This window comes from Mirounga leonina, unplaced genomic scaffold (assembly GCF_011800145.1).
Source record: "Mirounga leonina isolate KUSES-001 unplaced genomic scaffold, KU_Mleo_1.0 Mir_175, whole genome shotgun sequence".
NCBI lineage: Eukaryota > Metazoa > Chordata > Mammalia > Carnivora > Phocidae > Mirounga > Mirounga leonina.
The window spans coordinates 24,190,143-24,202,717 of NW_023270453.1; the positions used below are offsets into that span (position 1 = coordinate 24,190,143).

At 45.6% G+C, this 12,575-nt stretch overlaps 1 protein-coding gene across 5 annotated transcripts in view; it reads right to left on the reverse strand.

Annotated features, from left to right (window-relative positions):
• CREBBP (CREB binding protein) overlaps positions 1 to 12,575 on the reverse strand; it is a 125,573-nt gene that overhangs the window by 12,723 nt on the left and 100,275 nt on the right. For all 5 annotated transcript variants that reach the window (XM_035022131.1, XM_035022130.1, XM_035022129.1 and 2 more), the window contains 5 exons: positions 12,159 to 12,247; positions 6,831 to 6,911; positions 5,301 to 5,357; positions 4,196 to 4,273; positions 3,805 to 3,872 (listed from right to left, as the gene is read on the reverse strand). In XM_035022131.1, the coding sequence (XP_034878022.1) occupies positions 3,805 to 3,872; positions 4,196 to 4,273; positions 5,301 to 5,357; positions 6,831 to 6,911; positions 12,159 to 12,247 (373 nt within the window). The remainder of the gene's footprint in view (positions 1 to 3,804; positions 3,873 to 4,195; positions 4,274 to 5,300; positions 5,358 to 6,830; positions 6,912 to 12,158; positions 12,248 to 12,575) is intronic.

Below are 12,575 nucleotides of genomic sequence, written 5' to 3' on the forward strand. Positions count from 1 at the left end.
AGTCCAGAGCAAACAGGTGAGGGGGCTTTGGATGGGTTATGTAGAAGGTGGCTGAGGCCACAGGACCCACCCTTCTTATAGTGCAGTCTGATTTTTTCTTTTTAAAGAGTTTATTTATTTGAGACAGAGATAGAGAGAGAGCACACACAAGCAGGGGGAACAGAGAAAGGGAGAAGCAGACTCCCCACTGAGCAAGGAGCCTGATGCGGGGCTCGATCCCAGAATCCTGGGATCATGACCTGAGCTGAAGGCAGACGCTGAGCCACACCGGTGCCCCTAGTGCAGTCTGATTGATTTTCTAAGGATTGATGTTTTCCAAATCCAGAAGGGACCTAGTCTGTCCTACAAGGTAAGCATGTAAGGGAAAGGTGGACTCTGGAATCTCAGGTGCTTTAAACTGACAAGTGCTGTCATTTAACTGCCCACATATTTCCACCTTTTTTTAGCTGCAAGGGCAGAAGAGCCATGAAGGCCGACTGAAGACTGTGGGGTAAAGTGGAAGGAGCAGACACAGGGGCCATGCCATGCTCAGCCCCCTCTTGCCTCCCCTGCCCTGGCCCGGATGAGGCCGCGATCTGGCCCCGGGCGCCCCCACGTGGCTGCTCAGTGTCAGAGCTGTGCCCGCAGCCAGAATCCACAGTGGAGAAACTGCTTTTTCTGGAGGGCAGGGCTGCTCTCCCCTTCCCACCCAGCTCAGAGGAGTCCAGCATGCAGCCTTACGAGTTCATCCCAGGCAGGAGCTCACACAGCATCAGAACCCAGTTCAGCCCTGAACCCCCTCCACACCTTCCCTCTCCTGGGGATGCCCCAGGTGTGGCCACCATGACAGGACTTTTCCAGCAAGCTACCCCCAGATAAAACATTGGTCACAGAATAAAAACTCTTTGCAGGAGGGGAAAAGACTAGAAGGAAAAGCTGCAGAAGGTTAACAGTTACAGGTATGGGATTTGAAAGACATTTTCTTCTTTATATTTACTGATTTTTAAATATTTACTATGTGGATGAGAAATGTTTTTAAAAAGCTATTTGGGATTTCCTAAGATTCCTTACTGAAACCAAGAAGTATCTAGAAAATTTAGACTTTCTAAATTCCATTTTTCTACAATTAATATAACAACGGTGGAGCTTTTTTTGGTATCTAAGTTATACCTGCATGCAAGTGATTTAAAAAGAAAACACGACATGAATATGAAATAAAAACCCCATAGAAAAATTAAAACTTGAAAAGCTATAAAACTGAGGGGAAAAGTGGATTTCACACCTGGACGAAGGCATGCCCTCCACGCAGCCATGGAAGCTCTGCTGAGCGCCGTGGCTGCGACAGCCTCCCCGAGAAACAGAGTCGGGTGCAGAGGGGCCTGGGGGCCGGCACATCTACCCCAGTAGCCTCTGGAGAAGACCCTCCCGTTCCCACCCCCGCGGGCCCCCTCATGCCACTGCTGAGCAAGTCTGGTTCCCCTTACTCCCCTTCCCTTTTCAACACAGGACCCTACGTACTGTGGTTTTCAAATAGCATACGGAAGAATAAACCTTTAAAATTAGGTCTTTACTTTTTTCTTCAAATAACCTGAATTACCTGTACTAAAAAAAAAAAAGGCTTTAAATGAGACCATATATGACAATCTTGTTGCAGGCACCAAACTGAGCACTATGAAGGTGCTGAGGGCCCCCAGGAGAGCAGCTGCTCCTGTGGCAAAGAGGAGAGGCTCGTGCAGAGGCGTCCCCGCAGAATGATTTCGGGGAGCATCACGCCCCTTGTGTCCAGCACACACAGCTCTGCCTCGCTCTCACGTCCCAGGGCTCCTCCTCACGCTGTGGGGGCCGTCCTTACACACGTCTAAACACACACACACACACACACACACGTCGTGGGACATGCGTGCACAAGTGCAATTGCGGAGTCTAGAAACGAACACTAGATTGCAGTCCCCCTTCCTCCCCCAGTGATCAAATCCTTTGGCCTTTTGCTCTCCGACATCGGAGCTGTACCATTTCCAGGGAGGCTTCTCACAACCCAACACAGGGACTATGACTCGGAAGCACCTCTGGTGGTTCTCCTTCTCCCTCCATCCGGCCGGGCTGGGTACAGCGCAGGGTGTCAGGGAGGGAGGGGTGGAGGGAGTGGGGGACAGTCAGTTGTTGACCATGCTTCACCCACTCGTCAGTGGTACGGGGCTGGTACCAATGCAAATGAGGCAGCCCGTCCTTTGGGGCCTACAGACCCTCGCAAAGGCTGTGCCCACACGTCCACACCAAACGACGCCGGGTGGCCAGACTTCGAAGGTTTTCTGTCAGTGAGTGTTGTCCATCTTCAACCCTAAAGGCTCTCACCGCAGACCCGCTCTTGGGTTGTTCTTCTGCCCCCATCCACTACCAGCTGCAACTGCTCTCTGACCCGGGCCCAGCTCTCCTGGCAACTGTGTTCTGGGCACGAGGCTCTGGCCCAGGAAAGTGTTTCTAGCTTGCTGACTGCTTTAGTGATCTCACCCTGAATGGACCCTCTAAAGCAGGGGTTCTCACTGGGAGCAACTCTGCTCTCCTTGGGGAACATCTGCCAATGTTCGGAGACATTTCTGAAGGTGACCACTCATGGGACTGGGGTTTGTGTTACTGGCACTTAGCGGGTAGCAGCCAGGATACTCTTAAATATCCTACAAAGCGTAGGACAGCCCCCCAAACAGAGAATTACCTGGCCCTGAATGTCAATGGTGGCTCAGGTTGAGAAACCCTGATCTGAAGAGAAATATTACAATGGTTTGTGAGTTCATCCGTATTTCAAAAGATTTCACAAGAGTGAGCTTAAGTTATAGGGTAACTATGGATTTTGGTAACAACAGTCTAACCCTGAATTAGCAATGACTTGGAGGCCCACAGAGTGGCTTCCTCCTTGCTTGCTCTCCTTCTTCTTCTCCCCCTGGTGTGGGATCTCTCCATCCCATCTCGCTCCTACTCCCTGATCCTCAGATGGCCTGGCTCCTGCTGGGGACACCCTGCCCTGCTGGGGAGGGTGACAGCTGCAGGGAACGCTGGACAAGCAAGCTGTAAAGGCTCCACCGCGGGTGGCATTCTCACTCAGGGTCGCTGTGAACTCAGCAAAGGCCAGCTCAGGGACGCCATGCTGCGGAAGGTGGCCCCTAGCCCTCGAGAACCAAGTTGACGAAAATCTCATATTGCACACTTTTGAAAAGAATGCGATCTCTGAAAGAGTCAAGACTGCCCAGGAAGAGTTACCTGGCGTAGCAACAGGCTGCTCTCTACTGTGCAGAGACACCAGGAGCCACCCTAAACGCAGCAGCAACGCTCTCAAGTCCTCATGCAGACGGGGCTCTGCCAGTCCCGGCTGGTGGCGGCCGACTCCAGCAGGCTGAGGGCCACGCCAGCCAATGGACCAGTGACCACCCCACACGCACCCAGGGCTGAGCATGCTGGTCGCGACAGGGTGTCAAAGTGGGGTGCGTGTGTGTGTTGGGGGGCAGGGAGGTCTTACTTCTGAGCCACTTGAAAAGGATCTGCTGACAAGTTTTCTCTCAGAATTTACAAAGTTTAACGTTATATCTGAGCTTTCTAAACTTTCATTTAAAACATGAACTGACCATAAAGCTAGTTTTCATGTAAAGAGCACGTCCAGTGTTTCCATGGAGGGGTAAGACCGGACAAGTACAAAGTATGGAAAACGAACTCACAGTACAGGGCCTCGGACAAGGGAGCCCCAAGCCGCACACGGAGAGGAGCTGCAGGAAGACCGGGAAGGGGGACAAGTGCCTCACACTCAGACGGGGAGACAGAAGCCCTCCCACAACTTACTCTTAGCACTGAACTTGTTCTCTTTCCGAGTTCTGCCAGTTTTCTTCAAACAGTTGTCGCACACAAAGCTGCAAAAAAAGAACGGGTGTGATCGGAGTGTATGAAATAGTCTATGCTGCCAAACCAGCGACATGCAGCTGGGAAGTGCTTCGTTGGCATCACTATTCGCAAGTGAAGAGGCAGGCTGTTTTGAGTCTACAATCCCTAAAGCAGGCAAATACTTACGATGTAAATAAACTGAGAACCGGCTGCCACCTCCCCACCCCCCACCCCTTGCTGGCCCTCGCTGACAGGCAATAGCCAATGCCCAGCAGCATGCCCCCCTCTCCAGTCCCGGCAGAGAGGCTTTCCCCTCCCCAGGATCATAGGAAATCACCAGGAAACTACTCACCCTGAAGGCCAGATGATGTCATAGTGCAGAACACAAATCTGATGCATCTTCCGGCCGCACTCCTTGCAATCAACAAAACTGGAAGACAGAGAGAGTGCTCTAACGCACATGGAAGCATGCAAGGGGGTCATCTGTAGGAGCCTGTGTACCGCATGCGCACCTCATCCTCTGCATCATGGGCAGCATTTGTGGCGTTAATGCTTCTGCCGACTGATTCAGCCACATTTTACTTTACTTTTTCTTCTAAGGTTAAGCTGTATGCCCAACGTGGGGCTCGAACTCATAACTCCAAGATCAAGTCACATCGATACTTTCTATGAGAAAGCGGACTTCCTCCATTTCTCTGTACAAATGCCTATCCCTTGCTTCTCCCGATCTCCTTGACAACCAGAAATGCAACTTTACTTTCAAAAACTGCTATGATAGAGGCGGATTTTACAGGCCAGTATTTCTGACATGACTACACATTTTCAAGACCAGGGCTTGCACTGGTGACTGCACATGCCCAAACTGCCTCAAATAACAGAGAACAATGCTTCCAGTGTCAGAAACACTTGCTCTTAAGCCTAGGAGCAGGAAGCATCTGCCCGGAGTCAGCTACAAAGGTGGGAAGTGTCAAGCTGACTGGTAAATGCCGGGCTTTATTCACGTTAAGCACCAGAGAGCAGGGGTACACCGCTCCGCTCACTTCCGTAGCAGCCCCCATGCTGCCTCACCTGGGCCCTGTCACCTCACTCGGGACTCTTAGTTGCCAACATGCGTGGACATCAAAACCTATTTATTCAGCCACGCCCTTAACTACCACCACAGCTTATGCCTTATGACCAGCTTATCGGAGAAGTTCTGACAGAACGAGAACATCCATCTAATCTTATCACTGTTGAAATTCAGTTAACCGGAGAGCATGCTACAGGGACGTACATGTTTTGTCAGAGTTTTAAAAAAGAATCCGTATCTGAAATAACTTCATACAAAAAAATCCCACCCAGGGCAACATATTTCCAATGTTCCAACAGTGTCTTCTCCTGCAGGCCAGTCACGAGGAGGGATCTTCCTGATCGGAAACTAAAATCCAAAAGTCAGAAAGAAATCGCTATCTACTCACGGTTCAGGATCTAAGGTATCATTTTTCTTCTTTTCAAACTGATCCTTTGAAATTGTCCTTGTTTAAAAAAAAAAAAAAAGAAAAGAAAAGAAAAAAGAGAAACGTTAATTAACAGAATTTATCTGCTGAGTCTAAATTACAGGGTCTGTGGGATATTATTTTGTAACTATTTTTTCAAATAAAAAGTAAATAATGGTCAGCCAAAATCTCAAGTAGATGTAATGATGGCATGAACATATAAAATTTATCTCCACAGAAAGCACTACCATCTGTTTTTCTCTATCTGCCTTGGGATATTTCCTCCCAACTACCACCAGCACTTACTCTGAGATCCAAACCTATATTTCAATCAAATCTGTATGGTGAATGGCTCCTGGATCTGATGGATAATTGGCATATTCAATTCTTCTAATTACAATAGAATTAGATGACACAAGATCAGCATCTACTAGGGGATATTTTATTTATTCTTAAAGGACCGAAGACCTGGTTTCTATACTGTCTTTTTGTTATGATCAGTGTATATATGAATTATTTCTGATTCATGGAACTGTATAATCCAATTATCAATCACATAATCGGACCAAAGAATTAAGATTACAAGGGACATAAAAATAAATTAGGTAGAATTTCAAGCATTTTGGTTTATGTGTCTCATGAGTGGCTATGGTTCGTTCTGTGTTTGGAAATAGTAAACGTGAAGTGCAGTCCGTGTCCTAGACTGCTGGAAGCTGCTCTGGTGGGAAGCCCTCCTGCCTGTAGGGACAGTCCCGCGAGCAGACTTCCCAGCAGGGCAGGAATCACGGCAGAGTCAGGAGAAAAGAGAGAACCACAAAATGCTGGCAATCCTGGGTAGACGCGGTGGCTGGCAGGTTTTTGGTATCTCAAGCATATAAAGGAGTTGACCATTCAGCTCCAAAATGAGTGGATTTGCTCTTTCTGGCCACATTCTGATTATGTGACCACTCAAAGGCGAATTCAGTGAAGGAATGAATGAACCAACTCATGCCTGTGCACGCCAGAGCACATGAGCAAGAGCCACCGCTCCAGCAAGGAAGGAGACATGTTTCCTCTCTGGGGTCTCACAGTCTGCGTTCTAGGACAGAGGTTTCAGTGGAAGATGGAATGAATGCTGAAGATGGGGTATGTACGCAAGATTCATTTCTCGCTACTGCCAGGTCTGTCAAAAGGGTGAACTGGTTTCTGAGGTGTAACTGAAAATTTACAATTTCCCCAAACGGAGGAGGACCACCACTAGGAAAAGGTAAGTATTTTAAAAGAAGAGACAGAGCAAGGTCGAGAGAGACGAGAGAGCTGCAGTGGGGGCTACAGCATCACGGTCTTCAAAGGAGGGGAGAACATGGAGGTGGCCCTGGTGTTCAGCTAAAGAGCTGCATTCCAAAGTATGAACGTGGGCGTAGTTGAGTATGAAAAAATGCAGCAGCATGGCAGAGGTGCTTCCCTTTTAATCATGGGCAAGAGGCAAAAAACAAGAGTCAACCCCGAGAAAAACGACAGGATAGTACTTACGTCTGGGGCTGTGAAGGGTCGTCACCCAGGGTAACATTCTCCCCCTGGATCTCTGTGAAACACTTCTCACAGAAATGATACCTGTCAGCAAGAAGGCCATACTTGGGTGAACTGGTCCATCATAACACACAGCCACCCAAGCAACGAAGCCACCAATCAGAGCAGGGCAGATCACCACGACGAAGGGGGGGCGTTGTTGGTTGATTGATGGGTCAGTGAGGACAATGAAAGGAACAGGGGCAGGTGGGGAAGGGCAGGATTAGAGAACAGGGAAGGGAACAGATAGCACAGACATAGAGGTAAGACGCAAACACCGAGACAACACAGAGCAGAAAGCCAAGGCAAAGCTTGATTAGCATTCGGTCTCACTGCACACATCACAGGCCATCATCGCTAACAACGGCTGGGCTCAGGCCAGCTCCGAGATGCAAACGTTTTCAAGGAGTTGTTAATACTAGAATTGCAAGGGGCCTCAATTTAGGAGTTTGACTTTTGTTATTACTTAGAGAAAATCAAATATAACTCCAGGGTTTGCGATGGAAAAAAATTCACTTTTGAACGAAATAGTCTAACAAAGGCCTTAAAAAAGCAATTATTTTTCAAAATGGCAAATTTATGCTTGACAGCAATTCACAGATTTTATTTCCGGTAGTAAGCCAGATCTTTAAAGGTACTAAAAATGTTGAGCACGCAGAACTCGTTTTAATTTTTTCCTGTTATTTTTCCTCATGTTAATCACTTAGTTAATTGGGTTATAATACAAATGAAACCAAATCCATATTCTAGACAAACATTTAACAGAAATGCAGTCAGGGTCAAAGACTTTCCAGCCATTTATCAGTACGTACGTACAAAGAAAAAAAGCTGAGATATATTGTATAAACAATACAATATATGTAAATCCATGAACAATCTTAAAGACTTTTAAAATTCAATTCTAAGCTTTGGTTTAAACTTTTTGGTAATGGGACCAATCGTTCACCAATCTGAGATCCTCAGTTATTAACTGCTGACTTGGTGACAATCCAAGTTAAGCAAATTTAGAGAGCTGATCTTTAAAGCACAATCTGCATTTGAGAAATTATCCATCACCCCAATTTCTTGAAAGATAATATGGAGCCTGGGCTCGAAGTATCAAATAAGAACAATTAAAAACTATTAAATGTTTGGAAAGGACACGCATGAGAAATCAACAAAAATGCAGGCTAATGCTGCATAAAACAAGATGGGCACACAGGAGTACTGTCAAAATAAACAAGCTGAAGGGAGGTGAATGATACAAGCGGAAAGGAGGAGTCGAAGGTAGTGGCAGCAGCACAAATGCGGTTTTAGTGCTCAAACTACGTCTACAAGATGCCACGAGGATTAGTGTTAAAGACACTGTGACGAGACTTGGAGCGCCACGCCACACGGACACGCGCAGGCGACGCGGCAGCTTGCAGGCTCACTCACGCACGCGCACACACGGCTGCAAAGGACGGAGGCTCAGGCCCCTGGACGGCCGTCTGTCTCCGTTACTGCTCAGGTCAGTCCCCCTCAAGTTCTAATTCTAGTCTGAATTAAACACACTGAGCATTTTGTCTGTGTACTTCTCTGACTAAACACACAGAGTCAATTAAAAGCACGGAACTTTAGAGCATGCACCCATCTCAAAATGATCCGATCTTTTAAATTGTTGAGGAGGAACATGACAGATACACTGTGGGTAGCAACTGGATTAATGAAAGTTTCTTCTGGGACCGGTTTATTTAGAATGATTCAATCAATGAATTCTGCCAAGATTAAAAACTTGGACCAGGAACAAACATTGCTGTTTAAAAATATCTATATGTTCTTCTCCTGAGTCAACTGGCTATCACTATTTCATAAATATTCGTATGGAGCCTTGAAATCATGTGGTAAAAAGAATTTCCATGTGCAGGAGGGCGTGATCATCACTGGCACGAAAGAATTAAAGTACAGAAACCATAAACCAATTCAGAGGTGACCAGGGCAATATGCAAAAAAGATATCCCCCTCAACAGCAAGTGTTTCCCTTTTGAAAATAAAACTTGGACTTGACTGTTCCAATTCATTTTACGACCAAACGTATAGCCGCTGTGGGTGAGCGAAAAGCTGAACTCCTCTGGAAACGAAATCACCACGATAATTACACGTGAGGCAAAATGGCTTTAAGATCCTGGACAAACTCTTAGTTTTTATTCAAGCAGGGTATCAAGCCCAGGAACATCGAGGAAACAAGAATCTTAAGCCCACCATTTTCTCGCGGCGGAAACCGGCCCAGAACACAACACTGATGGCTCAAGAGCAGGCCCTGCAGTGGCAGAAGCCTACACTTTGTGCAACTAGCTCTCACCTGCAAAGAACCTCAGCGTCAGAAAGTGGGAGGCACAGAGAGAGTTAACACGCTCTAGTGCCTGTCCCAGAGCAAGTGGAGACATCGGAGACATTGGAGAATCGAACCTGCTGGGGTTTGAGAATGGGAGGGGAAGGCCCAGGCCGCCCTTCAGTGTGCCCTCCTGAGAGGTGGTGACCCGTTTGGAGAAGGGGCACAGCCACCCACTGGTCAAGTCTGCTGAAACCACCTTGGCAATCAGTGGGGGACAGATGGGAATGCCAGGCTGCCCCCACATTATTACCTAGTCCAAACTTTTTCACCCTAAAAATACAGAATGGTTCAGAAAGTCACTTTTCAATCTTAAGAGCCTTGCTGACATTAGCCTTGTGTGAAGGAAGCAATTTCATGAATATGGAATTGCAACGGAGAAATACTTCACATAATCCGATGATGATGTGCATCTGGGTACCTAAAGTTAGCACAATGTAACTGCATAGTTTATCCATAAGGGTAATGTATGGAGTAAATTTTCAAATGCAGATTGTTTTAAGTACCATATCAGTATATACAAATAACTGGGACATCTAAAGATAGTATCTGGAAAATCCAATATAGCCATTTTCTCAACATGAGTTACTTTCAAATTTTCAAAGCATGGAAACAAGTGAAAATGTACTCATATGTTAGTTTAAATATTAATTTCACTTGTTTAAATGGTCTGTAGGACTTTCTATTGTTCGAAATGCCCAAACAGTTTAGGACCATAAGTGCCAAAACAGTTACTCAAGAGAACACCGGTGTTGCTAAGTAGCCAAAGATGCGAAGAAAAGTGTCAGCAGTCAGGATGCTGACCGTAATTAGGCCACTGCTTTCTTAGCATGACAATATGTTACTCTCTCCAAGTACGGTATTCTAGGAAGCACACCTTGTGAGATTCAGCTCAGGAGCAGTATGCCTACACTTTAAAAATGTATCACTAACAGAACAGAACTCCTTTATTTCTCTACTCTTAAGAAAAACATTATTACTTTTGCTGAGTAAAGATAAAATTCTACACAAAACTAAAACTGGATATTTCAGAGCTTTCAAAACCACCCCGTGTTTTCACTCCACGCATAACCTCCTGTCGGGAGAGTAGCAGTGTAACCTGATCCTATCAACTCTATTTAAATTAATTGCTCTCCATTTAAAAATGGCCAAAATTTGTGCAAATCAGCAAAGGCAGGGTCTCAACGGACCCGGGGACAGTGAAAAGGCCCCAAACTTTAGAAATGGTGGCAAACAACCTGCTGTCTGTTCTTCCCTCTAGACCCAAACCACGCTGGGCATCCAGTAGCAGGGACATTTTTCAGGGAATAGTTAACTAAAATCTGTTCTCTTGAAGTTTCATAACTTTATTTTGCTTGGCACATAAAAGTTTCCGAAGGGAATTCCTGATCATTATTTGATGGAAAGTGACAAACGAGGTTGTCAGGGAAGGTGTTAAACTTGGTACGTTATGGGATGTGCTGAACGCCACGGGGCTAAAACTCACTGGCGGGGCCAGAATGCCCAGAACAGCACGTGTCACTACAGGAGTGACTCTATCACGAAGGACTGTGGTATTATTTCAAACGCTCCTACTGATAAAAGGGAAGTCAGGACAGGAACTAAGTCCAGGCGTGAATGTATTTTTAGGACAGGGGCACAGGCCACACTCCTGTTCCCCCAGAACAAGCACCGGCATCTCATGCTGCCACCGTGCCAGGACGAGGGGGCCGGGAAGGGCTTAGAAATCGCACCTTGAGACATTTTTAGGTCAACAGTTCTTTCTCTCTCTCTTTTTTTAAGCAGGATTCTGATGGGAGTTACTAATTATTGTAAATATGATTAGATTTTTTTTAAAAAGTTCAAGTACTTTAAAAGCCCAACTAGAAGATAAATATTTCAAAATTCCAAATTATTCAGGCCTGTGGACATATCTCTGAATAACAAAAAGCCCTTTCCTGATCTTCCTCGAAATTTGAGAACATAGGTAATCACTATAAGCAGACAAGATCAAGTAATCAAAACATCAAACCCTAATGTTGATGCTTAATACTTGAACCTAAAGAGGAGGAAGAGGCACAAAGTGGCATCTTGGTCACATACATTTCACCACCTGTTCCTAACATGCAGGCAAAGCAACTGAATGTGACCGAGATTTACCACCTGTGCCTCCGGGCACGACACCCTCACGCTATGGCTATGTGGGGCCACTTGGAGCAACAGATACAACTAACTTTAATTTTCATGCCCCCAAAACTGTGGAAGTCATATCTGTATGGCAAATGAGCAACAAAAAATATTATTTTCATTCTCTTCTGCTTAAGAAAGGAGATTCAGCCATCTTCACGTTTCAAGAGAATGGCAAAGATTTCTCGAGGACGCCTCCCACTCACAAAACCCTGAAACGGCCATTCTGTGACAGGAGAGTTCACGTGGAACTCAACAAGAACACTCATTCTGTGTTGTGCTATTAGTTAAAAAAAAAAAAAAAAATCTTTAAGTCTAAAGCTTTTAGTACTTTTTTAGATAAATTATCACTAAATCAAGTCTTTCCATCAGACTGTCCAGGCCAAGTTATCTAGGCAAATACATGCGAAATAGTAAAATACAATGTATCCACTTTACTAAGATCTTCAAAAAAGGTAAAGCTCCCTTTATTAGACTTACTCTCACCTGTAGACTCTTTCTTATGTGGTTACATTTTGGAAAGACCACAGCTTAAGAATGAATGCTCCTGATTCAAGTAGTGCAATGAGCAGTATTGAGCTTAAATTTTTATACTGTAAAGGATGCTTTAAAATTAAGAGACCGAGGGCCTATCTGAGTGAGCAGCACTAAAACTGTGGCCCGTTTCATTAGAACTTCAGAAGAGAAATAATGTACCCAGGCTACCATCAGCTGAACACGCCTTGCCCTAAGACCTTCCTTTCATCCCGTAACTCGGGACATGGGCTCGGGCTTACCTATTCTGATAGCTGTAGTAGGCAGCGTCACGGGGAATTGTACACAGCTGCTTTCCGTAGCAGCACAAAGTCTGTGGGGAGAACTCATACTGCAAAAACAAAGGAGAAAATACTAAAAATATATCCTAGTTACTGTCACATCATATTCTAGTTCATTATGGAGAGTTAGATTCAGCTAGTAAAATATTTTTGTTAGCACACGGGATAGTTTTGTAACAATTTTCACAGCTATTTAGAGACGTTTTTGGATTCAATGTGATGGAATCAGTTGCCGGGAGACATTTATTATAGATGGATAAATGGATGCAAGGGCAGCCAGAAAGGCGTAACCCAAGGTCTTCTCCAGTAAGCACCTCTAGCTTTGATCATCCATTACATGGCTTCAGGCAATCAACTGTTTTTACCAAAGACCAGACC